The sequence below is a fragment of the Botrytis byssoidea genome (assembly GCF_014898295.1).
Source record: "Botrytis byssoidea strain MUCL 94 chromosome Unknown BBYS_013, whole genome shotgun sequence".
Lineage (NCBI taxonomy): Eukaryota > Fungi > Ascomycota > Leotiomycetes > Helotiales > Sclerotiniaceae > Botrytis > Botrytis byssoidea.
In genome coordinates this window covers 260501-274984 of record NW_024065854.1, presented here as the reverse complement: position 1 = coordinate 274984, position 14484 = coordinate 260501, and the positions used below count along the sequence as shown (strand labels likewise).

The window sequence follows — 14484 nt, the reverse complement described above, 5'->3', positions numbered from 1 at the left end:
TCGGGAAAATATTAATACCTTGTCCGAATCCTACCCATTCGGACCAAAAATGTATATACATGGAGGACTCGGAATGTTGTTTGACCGAATGTCGTTTCAATCGACCAATCAAATGTCTACCCCTATCGGCTGAAAGACGGAACAAAGCAAGGCAAGAATGCATCATCATCGATATCGTTATCAAGCATTTTCTGGAAGCGAAACCACATCACGAAACCCGTTTTTTAAGTCTTCAGATAAGGCTTGCTTGGTCTGGGAAAACAAACTCTTCATTGACGGGATCGAATTCAGACGTGACTGTTGCAAAGGAAGGGACATTAATGTCATGCCATGCTGATACCCTTGTTCGCCACCACGACAAAGCAAACTACAGCCATCAAATTGACCAAGATTAAGCAAAGAATCACATTATAAAATTTCTGTTCTCCTCCTCACAAAATGTCTCTACCACGAATTCTCCTAACCCTCATGGTGAAAACAATCCGTTTCCTCGCCAATACCTTCGCGCCCATCATCCTCCGCTACGTTTATCGCACACCTCCCCACCCTGCGACCTACACCCTCCGCATCCACACTACACTTCTCCCCGCCTCTCCCGGATCTCTCACTCTCCACATATACCAACCCCACGGCCACCAAATCTCAAAAACTGATCCCCTGCCATGTATTCTCAATTTCCACGGCGGAGGTTTTGTAATCGGGAATCCGACGGATGATTCGCTTTGGTGCCATACTGTATCGACATTACAGAATTGCATTGTGATATCTGCATCTTATCGATTGGCTCCCGAGCATCCCTTTCCTACAGGACCTTACGATGCATGTGATGCCCTTCTATATGTATTTTCCCATGCTGAAGAATTAGGCATTGATGTCGAAAACATTGTATTGAGTGGATTTAGTGCAGGAGGAAGTTTATGTTTTGGTATTCCTTTATTGTTGGAAGACTTAAAGGACAGACGGGTTGTGAAGAATAGAAACTGGAATGTCAAGGGTATCATGGCATGGTATCCAGGATTCGATAGTACGATATCACGTTCTGAAAAGAAAATGAGGATGAAGGATCCAAGTCTCTCATTGCCATCTTGGCTCACGAGTATTTTCGATCAGTCGTATAAACCTGAGTATTTGAATATTGATCGCAGGCATAAGCTACTTTCGGCTGGGATCCAAAGTAAAGAGGTGTTGGAAAAAGGGTTACCGAGAAAAATGAGGATTGTTACTTGTGAACATGATATGCTGTGTAGGGAAGCGGAGGAATTTGTAGAGAGATTGAAGGGTTGGGGTTGGGAAGTGGATTTGGAGTGTGTAATGGGTGTGAGGCATGGATGGGATAAGTTTCCGCGTGCGAAGCCCGACCCGAGGGAGTTTTATGGAAGGGCTGGGGAGTGGCTGAGAAAAGAAGTTTGGGGTGGGGATGAGGAGAGTGGTTATTGAGTGTCTGTAGCGGGTTAGAAATCGGAAGACATTGTATGTCTAGTCGCATGTTTACAAACCCTGAAATATTTTCTATGTCATGCTGCGTCACTGCTGCTCTCACCTTACATTAGCACTGTCTTACCTATGTATTAAAAATGTTCGACCATGATCCGCTTTTGAGTATAAGACCCGATTTAAGAGTTTACGATTGTTTTATATGGTCACTCAAAGACAGTCCCTGAAGTCCTTTTTAGAGAAACTTAAACATACCCAATCATATACTATTATAAGATATATATTTGAAATATACGCGTTTCCGGGAAGATTTTCGAAAGGCTGTATGGAACTATTTTTAAATTTTTTGCCTGCAAATCGCGTAATACCCGGGGCATTTTGTAGGACGAACAACGTTCTGTGCAGGAATAGAGATCGAATGAGGTGGCATACAGGCTGACTATCCTCTACTTGATCCGGGGTACACCCTTCACAGTGTTATATCTCCAAATGGAACTCTCTAGGCTAGCATTTGTCCCGAACCTAACTCTTTTACTTCAGGAATTTACCAGCCCACCCCCTCCCCTTCTTACTTTAAACCTCTCACTCTCAATCGTCATCAATGCTTGAAGTTCTGCGAAACTTTCCATGGACGAGCTGAATGGACAGTGACCAAGAGTCTAACATCTCAAACTTTGGAACATGAGCCGCTTTTGCTGATCCGTAAATGGCCGGGATGTAGGAAAAGCTGCTGGTTATTCAATTCAGCGCAAGCGATCTGCTTAGAATGCTTTTACAAATAGAGTCGGAGACTCTGGTACTTGCCCAAGAGTTTCGAGGATCTTGAGAATCGTGATCTTCCTTTCGCGTGCAAGGAAGAACCAAGGTGTAATATATGAGGATTTTAATCCATTTGAGGGAGCTGAATATGTGGAATCTAAGACACAGGCTTGACATAAAACTCTCTCCACTCCCACTGGGGTACGTAACCGAGAGACAAGGTCATCAAAGCCTTCGAATTCTTCTCTCTCAGCACCAAAACTGTTCACGAAAGCCAAAACAATTGCGGCGATGGCGGCAGCTATGGGCGTTGCAAAGGATGTACCGCTTCGATGTATTGTTCGGCTGGGGGGGTCCTCATATAATTGGCAGGAAGGAACACCTTCACCCAATGTACAAATCCGGCGACCTGTTCCAGGGTCAGGGTTGAAGTCAGATGGTTTTTCATTACCATTCGAAGAGTTGATGCGAATCACATCCCCGATATCATGCAAGGCAGCAGGCCAGAAAACTCCTTGATTGCGGCCATCGTTCCCTGCGGCAGCGAAAACCAGAACTCCATTGGACCGGGCATTGCGAATAGCAGTCAAAATTGGCTTTAGTGCCGCATGATACCTAGGAAAGCCAAATGATAAGTTGATTATATCAACTCGGCTTCTTCCTGAAAAGTGGGCAATTGACTGCCAAGACAGGTTACTTGATTGCACTTTAGATCGGATCATTTTGGTGTTGCACTTACAGCGGCAATCTGTTCGATATTAGCATCTCTTAGAAATTTTGTATTGCTGACCTTTGCAACATGAATTTGGGCATGAGGGGCTAGCCGAAGAAGCAAATACGCGGTGTGGGTTCCATGGCCATCTATATCGTCACAGTCTGGTCTGTTGGGCCAACACCGTATTCTTCCTTTGTTTTGCGAGATGAAAGTGTTCTTCAAATTGATACCTGTGTCTAAAACCGCAATTTTGACCCGGTTTTCTTCGGAAATTGCTATCACGGGCATCATCTCTTGTATCGATTTCTCTTCAAACTTCTCGAACCATCGCTTTGAGCCCTTTATCCTTTCCGGAGATAGTTAGCCTTCCAGTATTTAAAGAATGAAATTTGCATTCAACTCACTGAAAAGTGTCTAAACTATCCACCACGTCAGAAAATTTCAACCTATTAGTTGTGTTGAATCGCGTTGATGGTGAATATGTTTGATTGGTTCGTTGAGATATGACCGGAGATTGACACTGCGGTTTTGGTCCAGGAGTGCATTTGGCCACAGTCTATAGGGTTAAAAAGCGATTCATGGTAGGAGCCATCAGAAGAACAGACATACCTTTGAGGAAGCCTGTTTTCGGCTACGATCTGTCATTATTTTGACACTGAGGAGTTTGATTCTCGATATAACCTGATCAGGATCTTCATCACGCCACAGAGTTTTAAAATCTGTTTCCGGAGGTGCTAATATTCTTTCCTGGTAAATTCCAGCGAACTCGTCTGAAATACCTGGCACAGCATCCAGGCAACTTGGAGTGGAATATTCTTGAGATGTTGACGACACCATGGAAGAGATCACTTTGTTGTCGATGAAATTGCCTTGAATGCAATTTTCGACGACTTGACGAAACCGCTCGCAGTTTTCCCACTCAATTGAATCGAACAGCCTTTGAGCAGTATTTGTCAAGCTTTTGGCGTTGACTTCAGGAATCAGCTGTAGGGTGTCTTAAAAGTGCGTTCGAAATCATGCCTGTCCTGCGTAAATCTTCAAATTCACAGCCAGTTGTCAGACAGCCTTTGGGCAACGGCGTTTCTCCTATTGTTCCAAGAGCTATCGATGAACCTCCCAATATTACTGTCAGCACAACAACGGCTTCAGAATTTCAATCAAACTCGTTCATGCTAGCACCACCAAGCTCTGCTCCTTCCTCAACAGTTTTCTCACTTGCTGGCGGCGGCTTTGGAGTCAACGGCCCTTTTGAAGTACCCCGCCCACCGAAGTTGGGTATAATTGATAAAGAAAAGGCCTGTCCATATTGCTATCTTGTACTTCCTGCGAAGATTTTCGAGGAGCAGAAGAATACAAAACGATGGAAACGACATCTTTTGGAGGACTTGCAACCATATATTTGTCTTTTCGCGAACTGTGATCGACCGGGAAAATCTTATTCCTCATTCAAAGACTGGCAGAAACACCTTGATCAGCCACATTATGACAGCTGGGTTTGCCGATCACATTCAGATGACGGTGTGAGCCTTGATGGGGAGCCTTTATTGTTTAATAAGCTCGCAGATTTTGATAACCATCTCAATGCTTATCACCCGAATCTTGACCGCCCAGCAAAGAATGATTTGGTCCACCGCTCAACCCAGGTCGCTATGCTACCTCAATGGTGCTTTGTCTGCTTTGAAAATCATTCCAGTCTGCCAGCTGTACAGAAACATATGGCACATCACTTGAGACCAATGTCATTGCTGGCACTTCCTTGGCTTGATGATATCGAACAAGAGCAAGAATTTGCAAGTGACAAATCAATGAGTGAAAGGCATTCTAGTGATTATTCTGAAAGCTTCGAACTTGCTGAACTTCCCGACAGAGTTGACCTTGCTGACGAAATATTATGGGTCTTGGACAACAACCCTATTGGGTTATCACCAGAAGGGGTTTATCTTCCAGACGATGATTACGTTACGCTATTGAGAAGAAATAGGATACGAGCTGCCCTTGGTGGTGGTCACGAGGTTTCCGCCTTGGTCAAGTATATTCTTAACCACGCAAAAAAGGCATTTGCGACGCTGGTGCTGGTATTTCCCAGTTATAAAGATCGTCGCGATGTCATGGCCTCCCTAACGGAGAAAGAATTCAACGGCACGATCTTAGAATCCTACGAAATCGACCCGTTGTACTTTCAACATAGGTTGTGGAACGAGAGAACAATTGACGATTTCAAAAACAAGCGGCTATCATTCATTCTCCCCATGTTTGATATCGATGTTTTCAAATATGAATTCGATAAAAAGCAGATTCTTCCATTTACGGTTATTGACGAAGCAAATACTCCGTCAAGAAGTGGCCACTTCAGCGAAGTTGAATGTGTGGAAATGCTGGCCAGTAAGCAGAATAAGATCAACGTATCTGGCAAGACGGTGAGGGTCGCTTTGAAGAAGTTGAAAATTTTTGGCGACCCTGGCTATAACATTCATAAGGAATGGGAGCGTGAGGCAAGAGCTCACCAACAGCTGAATTGTTCAAGTGAAAAAATCATTCAAGCTTTTGCCGCCTACCGTCAAATTGGGACAAATAGACAGCTCGACGAATACTATCTTGTACTTGAATGGGCCAATGGCGGAAGCCTCTTTGACTTCTGGGAGAACAACCCTGAGCCACAAGTGGATTGTCCCGACGTTGGTAGGGCTCGACGAAGGGTAAAAGAATTGCTGGGGCAGCTACATGGACTAGCGGAGGCTCTTGAAGCAATGCATTCTACTAGTGCTCGTACCCCTGGAAACAACAGAAAGAATTCTGCGTCAAACTCGCCTAGACTCCAATCAGAGAGGACTGCAACCTGGGAGGAGGATGCTTTTGATAATGGTGGACCATATGTGGATAGCTCTTCCTTGCCTACGTTCAACTTCGTCTCCGAGGAAGAGAGAAATGACAATACAACAACACCAAGCATCTTGGTTTCTTCTGATACTGCAAGTTCAAAAGCAATCGAAAGTTCTGACTCGCTGTATTGGTTCCATAGCAATATTAGACCGGAGAATGTATTACGTTTCACTACCGGCCAACAACATGATAAATTAGGGATCCTTAAGCTCGCAGATCTGGGAAGAGCTCAACAGCATCCATCTATGAAAAGCATGAGTCACACCAAAGAGATGAGCCTTTGGAGAACACAGTGGTACGATCCACCAGATCTAGAGAAAAAGAATCATGAGGAGGCTCAAGGCAGAATTTCACCTTTATCTGATATTTGGTCCATGGGCTGTCTAATCTTTGAAGCCATACGGTGGTTAATACATGGACACGAGTCCCATACTGTCTTCTTGAGAGCCAATGGATTCAACAATGAAGGAAAACGTGCAACACCATATTGGCGGGGAAGGGGAGATGGAAGCTATGGTTGACGCGCAGTTACCGGGTGGATGGACCACATATTAGAGCACGACTTAGAACTTGATGGTGCTATCGGTGACCTGATCAGATTGACGAGAGATAGATTGCTCAAGACTAAACTGCCTCCAAACTCCGACCTCTACGCCAAAGGTTTTCGTACAAGCGCAAACGATTTAAAGCAACAGCTTAGCAGTATTCTTGAACGGGCTGGAGGAGATAGAAATTATTTTTTCAGTGGGGCAGATCGAACAAACATGTCTCTACCCAATTTTACCAATTCAGTCTCAAAGTAATCATTAAATCTAAAAGTGGTTAGTTATTGTCGATTGAAGATGCAAGGTGAGTAAATATTCCTATCGTTCAGGGGCGGAGAACTAAGAAAACTCAAGTTTCAACGCCTTGAGTATACTAGCAACACAGAAGGTCATGGGGGAACTGCGTTTTGGCTGCTTGCAATGCCGAGAGTGCCAAGGTTGGCTTTTTAGAAAATCGAGAATCACGATCAAAATGTGTCAAGATCGGTGATGTCTTTGTCTCACCAATCACAACCGACTTTGAGCGGGATGTCCTTAACAGCCCTCTAGCCCGGCGTGGATGGGTTTTACAGGAATGCGCCTTGGCTCGCAGAACTATTTACTTTACAGACATCCAGGCCTATTGGGAGTGTGGCGAGGGGATTCGTTGAGAAACATTGGCAAAGCTCAAGAAGTAAGCTAGCCTGTTCATTAACAAAGTAGACTTGACTAATGCCTTCTCGTTAACGATAAGATAGCTTTCCTCGGTGACCCCAATTTTCCTAACTACACAATCCGACCATCAAGCACCGTCGGGGATCAAATCAAGCTCTTTATTGATCTGTTTCAGAGATATACCAGGCTGAATTTTCCCATCCGGAGGACCGACCTATCGCAATTGATGAACTGATGGAGCGACTAAACATCGCATTCAAGACACGAAGCTTAGCAGGGCTTTTTAAAACATTCTGGGGCCGCTGCTTGCTCTGGTGACGGGCTGATAATACAGGACCGCTGAAGAAGATTACACCTGGCACACATTCTCGGCGGACTCCACCGACTTGGTCATGGATGGCTTTTGATGGCGCAATCTCATTCATCGAGCCTGGCGGCGGGCATGTTCCCTGGAATGATACCGGAGTAAAATTACCATTTGCTAACCTCACCAGCTATCAAACTTCATGGCTTCGAACAAGCTGCCAAAATGATAGTGTGGCTGTTCAAGCCGAAGCATTTGACTTCGATATACCTGCAAACACTAGTAAAAGTGAGGCATATATATACTATGATGATTCAACGATTGGTCCAGCAAAATGTGTGATTATTGGTACTGACAAGCATATTGCCAATGATACAAGCATGAAGAAACATTACGTCTTGATCGTCAAGCCGCTCTCAGACGTCCTTGGTACGACATCCTACGAACGTTGTGGCGTCGGATACATACCAGGCAAATATATTCGCTTGGACGATCTTTCTGTTTTTGTGTCAATCGAGTAGTGCTTTTTGTATATACCACAGGTCGAGCAGGGCTCAAGAAGATGGGAGGCTATCAGATTCGAATGTTGACTTTTAGATACAGGGTTCAGCATATCTTTTTTATTCGTACACAGCGGCTAAATAATGTACAATGTACCATCCAAGTTTTCCTGCTATCCGCATCTGGATAGACGATGCAGTATTTGGATATGTTACTAGATGGAAATTGAATATAACAGCGAGAATCAAGCTCGCATCTAGCCTGACTGACCATACTTGTTCAACCTCAAGCACCGGAATAGTCATACATTTATCTATCTCAATATCTCAATATCTCAATATCTCAATCTCAAAATCAGATAATTAATTATATCACACATCACATACATCAACATAGATCTCCCCTACCACTTCCAATTTCCTCCCTTACTACTGTGCCCTTTCTATTTCTCAATGCGAACATCCCGCTAACAGAGTATCAACGAAAGTCCGAAATCAAAACAGCAAAAGTCAACAGATTTCAAACAAGTAACGAGATAAAAAAAAAAGGAGTGCTCTAAAAGATAAAGTCATCAATACAAGTAAGTAAATTAAGTAAGTTTCATTCCTATTTCGATTCCACTTCTAGCTAAAGCGAAGAGAACCGAGTTGATGAATACAATATACTTTTCCCATCCAATTCATCCATCCATCCATCCCGCCATGCATTCTCTAGCCCCTCCCTCGCTTCTTCTCCTCCTCATAATCATCCTACATGTATATCATAAAAGTCCCCCAGCCATCTTCGATCCATGAGCCACGCAAGCAATTAGACAAAAAAGCAAACAGATAAATAAACAAACAAACAAACAAGACAAGCTAAAATATTCATCCTAGCCTGCTAGCCACTCCCTACGCCATAAGCTACCAGAGCAATCAACTCTTTCCATTCCATTCAGTACACATCTCCATCCCGATCTAAGCCCAAACGGTAGTAGCATGAATTGAAAACTCCAAGAAAGGTTCCCTAGATACAATTGAAAAGTACGAAATGAAAGATAAAATCAAATATTAAAGAGGTAGTCCATTAACTCATCGTTCATAACGAGACCTTGCAGAATATCCATTAGCCTTCATGTGGCGGATATAGACCACGAATAACTCTTGCCGGATTTCCACAAACCACTGTATAAGGTGGAACATCTCTTGTGACAATCGAGCCCGCTCCCACTGTACTACCCTTCCCGATAGTTCTACCAGGTAAAATCGTTACACCACCACCAATCCAACAATCCTCTTGAATGATGATTTTCCTTCCCAAATTTGGTCCTCGGGATCCAAGTCTTCTCTTTGGATCAATGTGTAGGGTAGCGGTATAGAGATTAACATTGGGTCCAATATTGCAACGATCACCAATCTTAACCTCGCAAGTATCAAGAATCGTGCAGTTCTTTCCAATCGCGACATCTTGTCCAATGCTAATATTGTATCCATAATCGCAAGTAAATGGAGCTTCGACGACCACATTATCGCCGACTTTACCAACAGGAGTGACAGGCGTAGCTTGAGTGGGAGAAATGACATGATCGCGTGGTTGAAGGATGTCACGGAATTGACGAGCTCGTTCTTCGGGTGATACACCATTATTGGGATTTGTGCTATTGTTGAAACGCCAGCAAGCTGTATTGCAACGTTCACGCTCAAGAACTAGTTCTTTATCGAATGGGAAGTAATGACGGCCAGCTAACATTTCTTCCTTCTGAGTTCTTTGTCGACTTGCAGGATGAGAAAGTGCTAGTTGTGCGGCAACTTGGGCGCTGCTATGGGGACTATCGGGGTGAATCTGATGATTGAGTAGATTTGGAAGAGCCGAAGTAGGCTCACGAGCAGAATGCGGTGTTCCAGTATCCGGATCTGTTCTTGACTCTTGCCTGGAAAGATCATGGAGAGGTCCAACGCGCGGATACTCACTCTTGTAGCGATCTGGATGGGCACTGTTTGCACTCACAGGAGTTGGCGTTTGTTGGATTCCATAACCTGATGCAGATATTCGATTATTCTCTGGGCTTGTGATGGAAGCACTAGGTAAGGTAGTTGCGCTTGCTTGATCATCTGCATCTGTCATAGCTCTGCTGTGAGGATCTACACGTAAGCTTTGGCCGCGATATCCAGGTAACGGTTCCCTTCGAGTTGGGATTCCAGGTTGGTTTCCATATGGTGATGGCTGCGTGTATGAAGAGGGGCTCTCGTATTCGGTTTTAGATTGTAATGGAACTGGAGTTTGTTTCATTTCGACCTTCGGATAGGAACCTCGTTGTTGATATCCGGAACAGACAAACCCACCACGGAGACAATTGTTACCTATTTCAGATGTCAGTAGAATTTGATGAAATATTGTCGGATTAATTTACATTCTGGCCTGGATTCATCGCACTTCTTCTTTCGTCTTCTGCATGTCATACAGCCTGTCTTGGTCCTGTTACTGAAATTTCTTTTGCGCTTCTTGAGATCCGATTGTGCAGACAATTCCCGTCTCTCTTGGCTGTATGCAGATTGCGGATCAGCATATCGATTATCATCACCAGAAAGTGTACGACGATCGTACTCATGTTGCTGTGCATCCAGATTTTGAGATGCTCTTTGTAATACCTCTCCAATGTGCTCATCGGAAGCAACTTGGGGATGCTGAGGGTAATGACGACTATGCCATAAGTCATTTGAAGGCGTATCTCGAGCTGAATCGGTTGCTGACATGAATTGTCTGTACTGTGAATCTGCGCTATACGTCTCTCTGGAATCTAAATGAGGTTGGGATTTTGCTCGAACACTTCCATCATCTCTGATCCCATCAGACTCGGTAGTCGCCGTGGTTGGTGTCGCTTTTGTTGAATTTGGTAGGGCGTGGCTGTGGTATGAATTTGCGGATGATGAACCTTGATCCATTGAACCAGATCTTTTACGTTTGTGAGAATTCTCGTCGGAATAATGATTTGAATTCTGGCTAGTATTCATTTGGCGATCAGGTAAATGAGTTCGTTCTCCATTTTTCGAAGAAGACCAGTCTTGATCCTGAGTTGTTGTAATGGTCAATTTCTCATGACCTGGAGGTGAAATTCTAGGTTGTCCATTTGGCCTCTCATCGGAACCCCTCCTTGCAACACCGTTCCCATTTACTCCAGTGCTAGTAACGTTTCCATTTCCATTGGTCGTAGGCGAAGTTTCATTCTGATTTCTACCATTGACTGCTGTGAATCTCGCTGTCGGTGATTCCGCGTGTTTATCTGTACCTTCTGGAGTCGCCATTTCAACTATATCTTGAGTGATTTTTATTCCTTCTTCACTGCCTGAGTTAACCACCAAAATTTCTCGAGCCAAATTCACAAGCTCCTGAGTTTCAAGAAGGATGTTTTCTGTATTCATGGTGTTAGGCGCCATCCTTTAAGTTGATTTACCCTATTGCGACAATGAAGGTTTTAGAAATAAAAGAAAAAATATCTCTTCGGCGGTTAAACGTACAGTATTTAAAGTGTTTGATAATGGGAATGTTCCAATGTTCCAATGTGATGAGCTTTCGTGAATAAGATTCGGATGAAGATCACGTTTCTTCCTAAAATAGCAGACGCGCGCTTTCCAAATCAAATGGGAAATCTCAAAAGGTCGATTGATCCAGTTACCCTTCCATTCGTTGGTATCCTGCTTCTTTCTTGAATAGATTACGTTTAAGCACAAATCCAAGGATTGGAGTCGTTGAGCTACTTGTTGTCGAAAAAAATCACTTTTCAGCAAGACCAGACTCGTGACCTTATCGACGTCGTTCCCCTTGGCCGAGCTGAGATCCGTTGAGGATGTGGAGACCAGATGATGTGTAAAGACAAAACACCACGAAATCTTGAGATTGATGATGATTGCGATGGTTATTTTGAGAATCCTTCAAGGTCTCGTCGAAATTAAATTATTCTGGGTGTGGTGCCCAGTATATGATATCGACGAGAATCGGACAGTTTGGATTCGTGATATACTTTCAGGATTTGGAAAGGCCGATTAAATGATTACAATGAATTATTCTTGACGGAAGGATGTGTTGCCCTTCTGATAAGATTGTCGCCCAGAGTCAAGTCGGGTCAAATTAGTAGTAAATTCAATCAATTGGTGTGCAAATGATTGGAGTAGGTAATGCTATCTCTTATTTTCAACCAAGGAAATGCAGAAAGAACTCGACTTCATTCACGTGTACTTTGAAGTGATTTTTCTTTCTTGTCTCTCGATGAGATGTAGTTTCCAATGAATGAGAGATTGGTCCAGCCGAATCGTATGTGATTATAATGATGAGGTTAAGGGTGATGGTGATGATGATTGATTGATTGCTGATTGATGTCTTTGCCTCATGGATGATGGATTGTGTTCCTTGAGCTGGTATGAGATGAGAATTGAGAGGTAACACAAAACGATTGTAGAGATGGTTGTTCGTCGGTAAAGGTGTAATTGAAACTTCGCCTTCTGCCTTTCACAATACAATATCCGAGATGATGAGATGATAGTTCGTATAGTATGGTATGTTCGTATGGACTGGACTGGACTGGTTTGGTCTGATTTGATTTGATTTGATTTGAATGTATGTATGTATGTCGTCAATGAAAATCGTCAAGTTCCTTAAAATAGAAAAATTGAATCGAAAGTAGACTTTTTCGATACAAAAGGGCGGGATATTTTTATGGGAATCAATGACAAAAAACGTTTCGTCTTTTTTTTCAAGTCCTTCGTTATTTTTTTTGATGAATCTCTTTGACCCAGTGGAATGGTAACGAAGGGACGCAAAGAATCAAAAAAAGTTATGGTTGTTGGGGTAGTGTGAATATATTGAGCAGCGTCTGTTCTGTACTACAAATCGTCATGGGTTAATTAAAGTGGGCATTTTAATTGTCTAGTGTCTCTTCTTTCTACCATGTTCCGCGTTTAGCTCGGTAAGATGTAAATCCTCGGCGGTTGGAGATTCAGCTTGGGTGCATGAGTGGTGAATGGTGGATGCGAATCGAATGAGAAGGAGAATGTGAATGTGAAATATAAGTGGGAAAGGATGAAAAGAAAAGAGAAGAAGAGAAAAAAGAAAGCAAAGGTGGAGGGGACAGAAAGTACAATTATATATGAAGTCGAGTGTGTGTTTGGAGTGAAGTTTCTCAAAGGTATGAATGAGATATGAGAGTAGTGAGTTATGAGTTGTGAGTTGTGAGTTGTGAGTTGTGAGTCGGGAGTCGGGAGTCGGGAGTACCTAGGTATATCTTGGAGATGATGGTCGAGGCAATACTTGTAGATATTACCTGAATTGCTGTAGAAGGAAGACACAGAAGACGTCTTCCTCTCTCTCCCTCTCTCCCTCTCTTTTGGTCATTCAGCAGGTAACCTCAATTGAATCCAGATGATCTAAAAGTACCTACCCAGTACATCGATAAGTACCTGCATTTCAATACTTCTAATCAATACCGTCAGAAATCGATTGAAGAACATACATCCATTGATTTTATTTATAAATACTTTCCTCGGCCCAAAAGATGACCCAAGTTGAGATTTGATTGATATGATATGGATGTGAATGTTGTGAATTCGAGCCTCATTCGCCGCCGTTAAACACCAAACAATCTCTTTGTTGTCATCAATTCCATTAGATTGTCACCGTTCGGGCGCCAGCACTTTTTTGTCTCATGCAGGATGATTGTTTGTATCTATTGATTCGAGATATCATTTTTGTACTTCTCACCCATAATTTCAAACACTTATATATTAATCCTCTAGACTACGAATATTTTTGCATTCAAACATTCTATACACCCAACACAATCTACACCGAAAGTTTGGAAAAGTTGCTCGTTGCGAGTTGGAAAGTTGACAAGTAGGTAGGTAGGTAGGCAGTGCTATTATCAATATTATCCAATAATCACATTCAATGAAGGAGAGATCTTTCCGAATCCACCGAGTTGGAAGTTTGGATATATTTAGCCTTCTTAACAAAACGATCTAAGGACTACCTAATATCCGCTGGCACGTCAATGCATTGTTGGGGTGATTCGGAAAGATGGAGAGTTCTTCCCCCCCTCCAATTGATCCAATGACGATGTCGGGTTTCCTAGTCCTCTTGCCCAAGACCAGGACCAAATGCTCAATATTGGAGATGGTAAGGCTCAACAAGCTCGATGATTGATTGAAAGATTAAAAGATTACAAACAAAGTAAATGATGATACAAGAACTAGGACCATTTTGGGCCATTTGCTTTGTATCGGAGTGAGCTGAGCGGCTGCTCGCTTTTGCGCGACGATAAAACCCTTGTGCTGTACTTCCTATTGGCTGCGTCTCAATCATCCTACTTCGGCGTCTATCTTGATTAGGCAAGGTTGTATTAATTTCGATGATGCACAAACCCAGTTTGGCAACTGTTCAATGATATTACACAATAAATACACTCACTAGGTAAACTTTGAACACATTTCCTAATAAAGTAAAATCTCGTGCAGGTGCAGGATAGCTAATAAGTATACGTACTTACATACCTACTTACCTGCCAACTTACCTAGGTATGATATTCATAATATATCACGTTGAACCTTGAAAACAACTTTAAACCCCATCAAATTCATTCATCAATCTATTGTCATCCAAGAACCCCAAGACTCAAAGAGCCCCAAGAGGAACAAATTATCGAGGCTGTGTCATGATACATTCGC

At 43.0% G+C, this 14484-nt stretch overlaps 5 protein-coding genes across 5 annotated transcripts; 3 read left to right on the top strand and 2 right to left on the bottom strand.

Moving 5' to 3' along the window:
* Positions 1-438: 438 nt before the first annotated feature.
* Positions 439-1437, top strand: EAE97_006877 (uncharacterized protein; the record flags this gene model as incomplete). The annotated part of the gene is made up of 1 exon (XM_038877390.1): positions 439-1437. One exon carries the CDS (start codon positions 439-441, stop codon positions 1435-1437), a length of 999 nt encoding a protein of 332 aa, XP_038731580.1.
* Positions 1438-2195: 758 nt separating this feature from the next.
* On the bottom strand, positions 2196-3745 carry EAE97_006876 (uncharacterized protein; the record flags this gene model as incomplete). The annotated part of the gene is made up of 4 exons (XM_038877389.1): positions 2196-2873; positions 2933-3254; positions 3313-3464; positions 3518-3745. The coding sequence occupies 4 exons, from the start codon at positions 3743-3745 to the stop codon at positions 2196-2198; spliced, it is 1380 nt and encodes a 459-aa protein (XP_038731579.1).
* An 812-nt stretch (positions 3746-4557) lies between these two features.
* Positions 4558-6309, top strand: EAE97_006875 (uncharacterized protein; the record flags this gene model as incomplete). The annotated part of the gene is made up of 1 exon (XM_038877388.1): positions 4558-6309. The coding sequence occupies one exon, from the start codon at positions 4558-4560 to the stop codon at positions 6307-6309; it is 1752 nt and encodes a 583-aa protein (XP_038731578.1).
* A 1074-nt stretch (positions 6310-7383) lies between these two features.
* Positions 7384-7812, top strand: EAE97_006874 (uncharacterized protein; the record flags this gene model as incomplete). The annotated part of the gene is made up of 1 exon (XM_038877387.1): positions 7384-7812. One exon carries the CDS (start codon positions 7384-7386, stop codon positions 7810-7812), a length of 429 nt encoding a protein of 142 aa, XP_038731577.1.
* Positions 7813-8289: 477 nt separating this feature from the next.
* Positions 8290-13017, bottom strand: EAE97_006873 (uncharacterized protein). Its single transcript, XM_038877386.1, has 3 exons — positions 11287-13017; positions 10182-11223; positions 8290-10131 (listed from the first exon to the last, which is right to left on the bottom strand). Exons 2-3 carry the CDS (start codon positions 11203-11205, stop codon positions 8897-8899), a joined length of 2259 nt encoding a protein of 752 aa, XP_038731576.1. The 5' UTR covers positions 11206-11223; positions 11287-13017; the 3' UTR covers positions 8290-8896.
* Positions 13018-14484: the final 1467 nt, after the last annotated feature.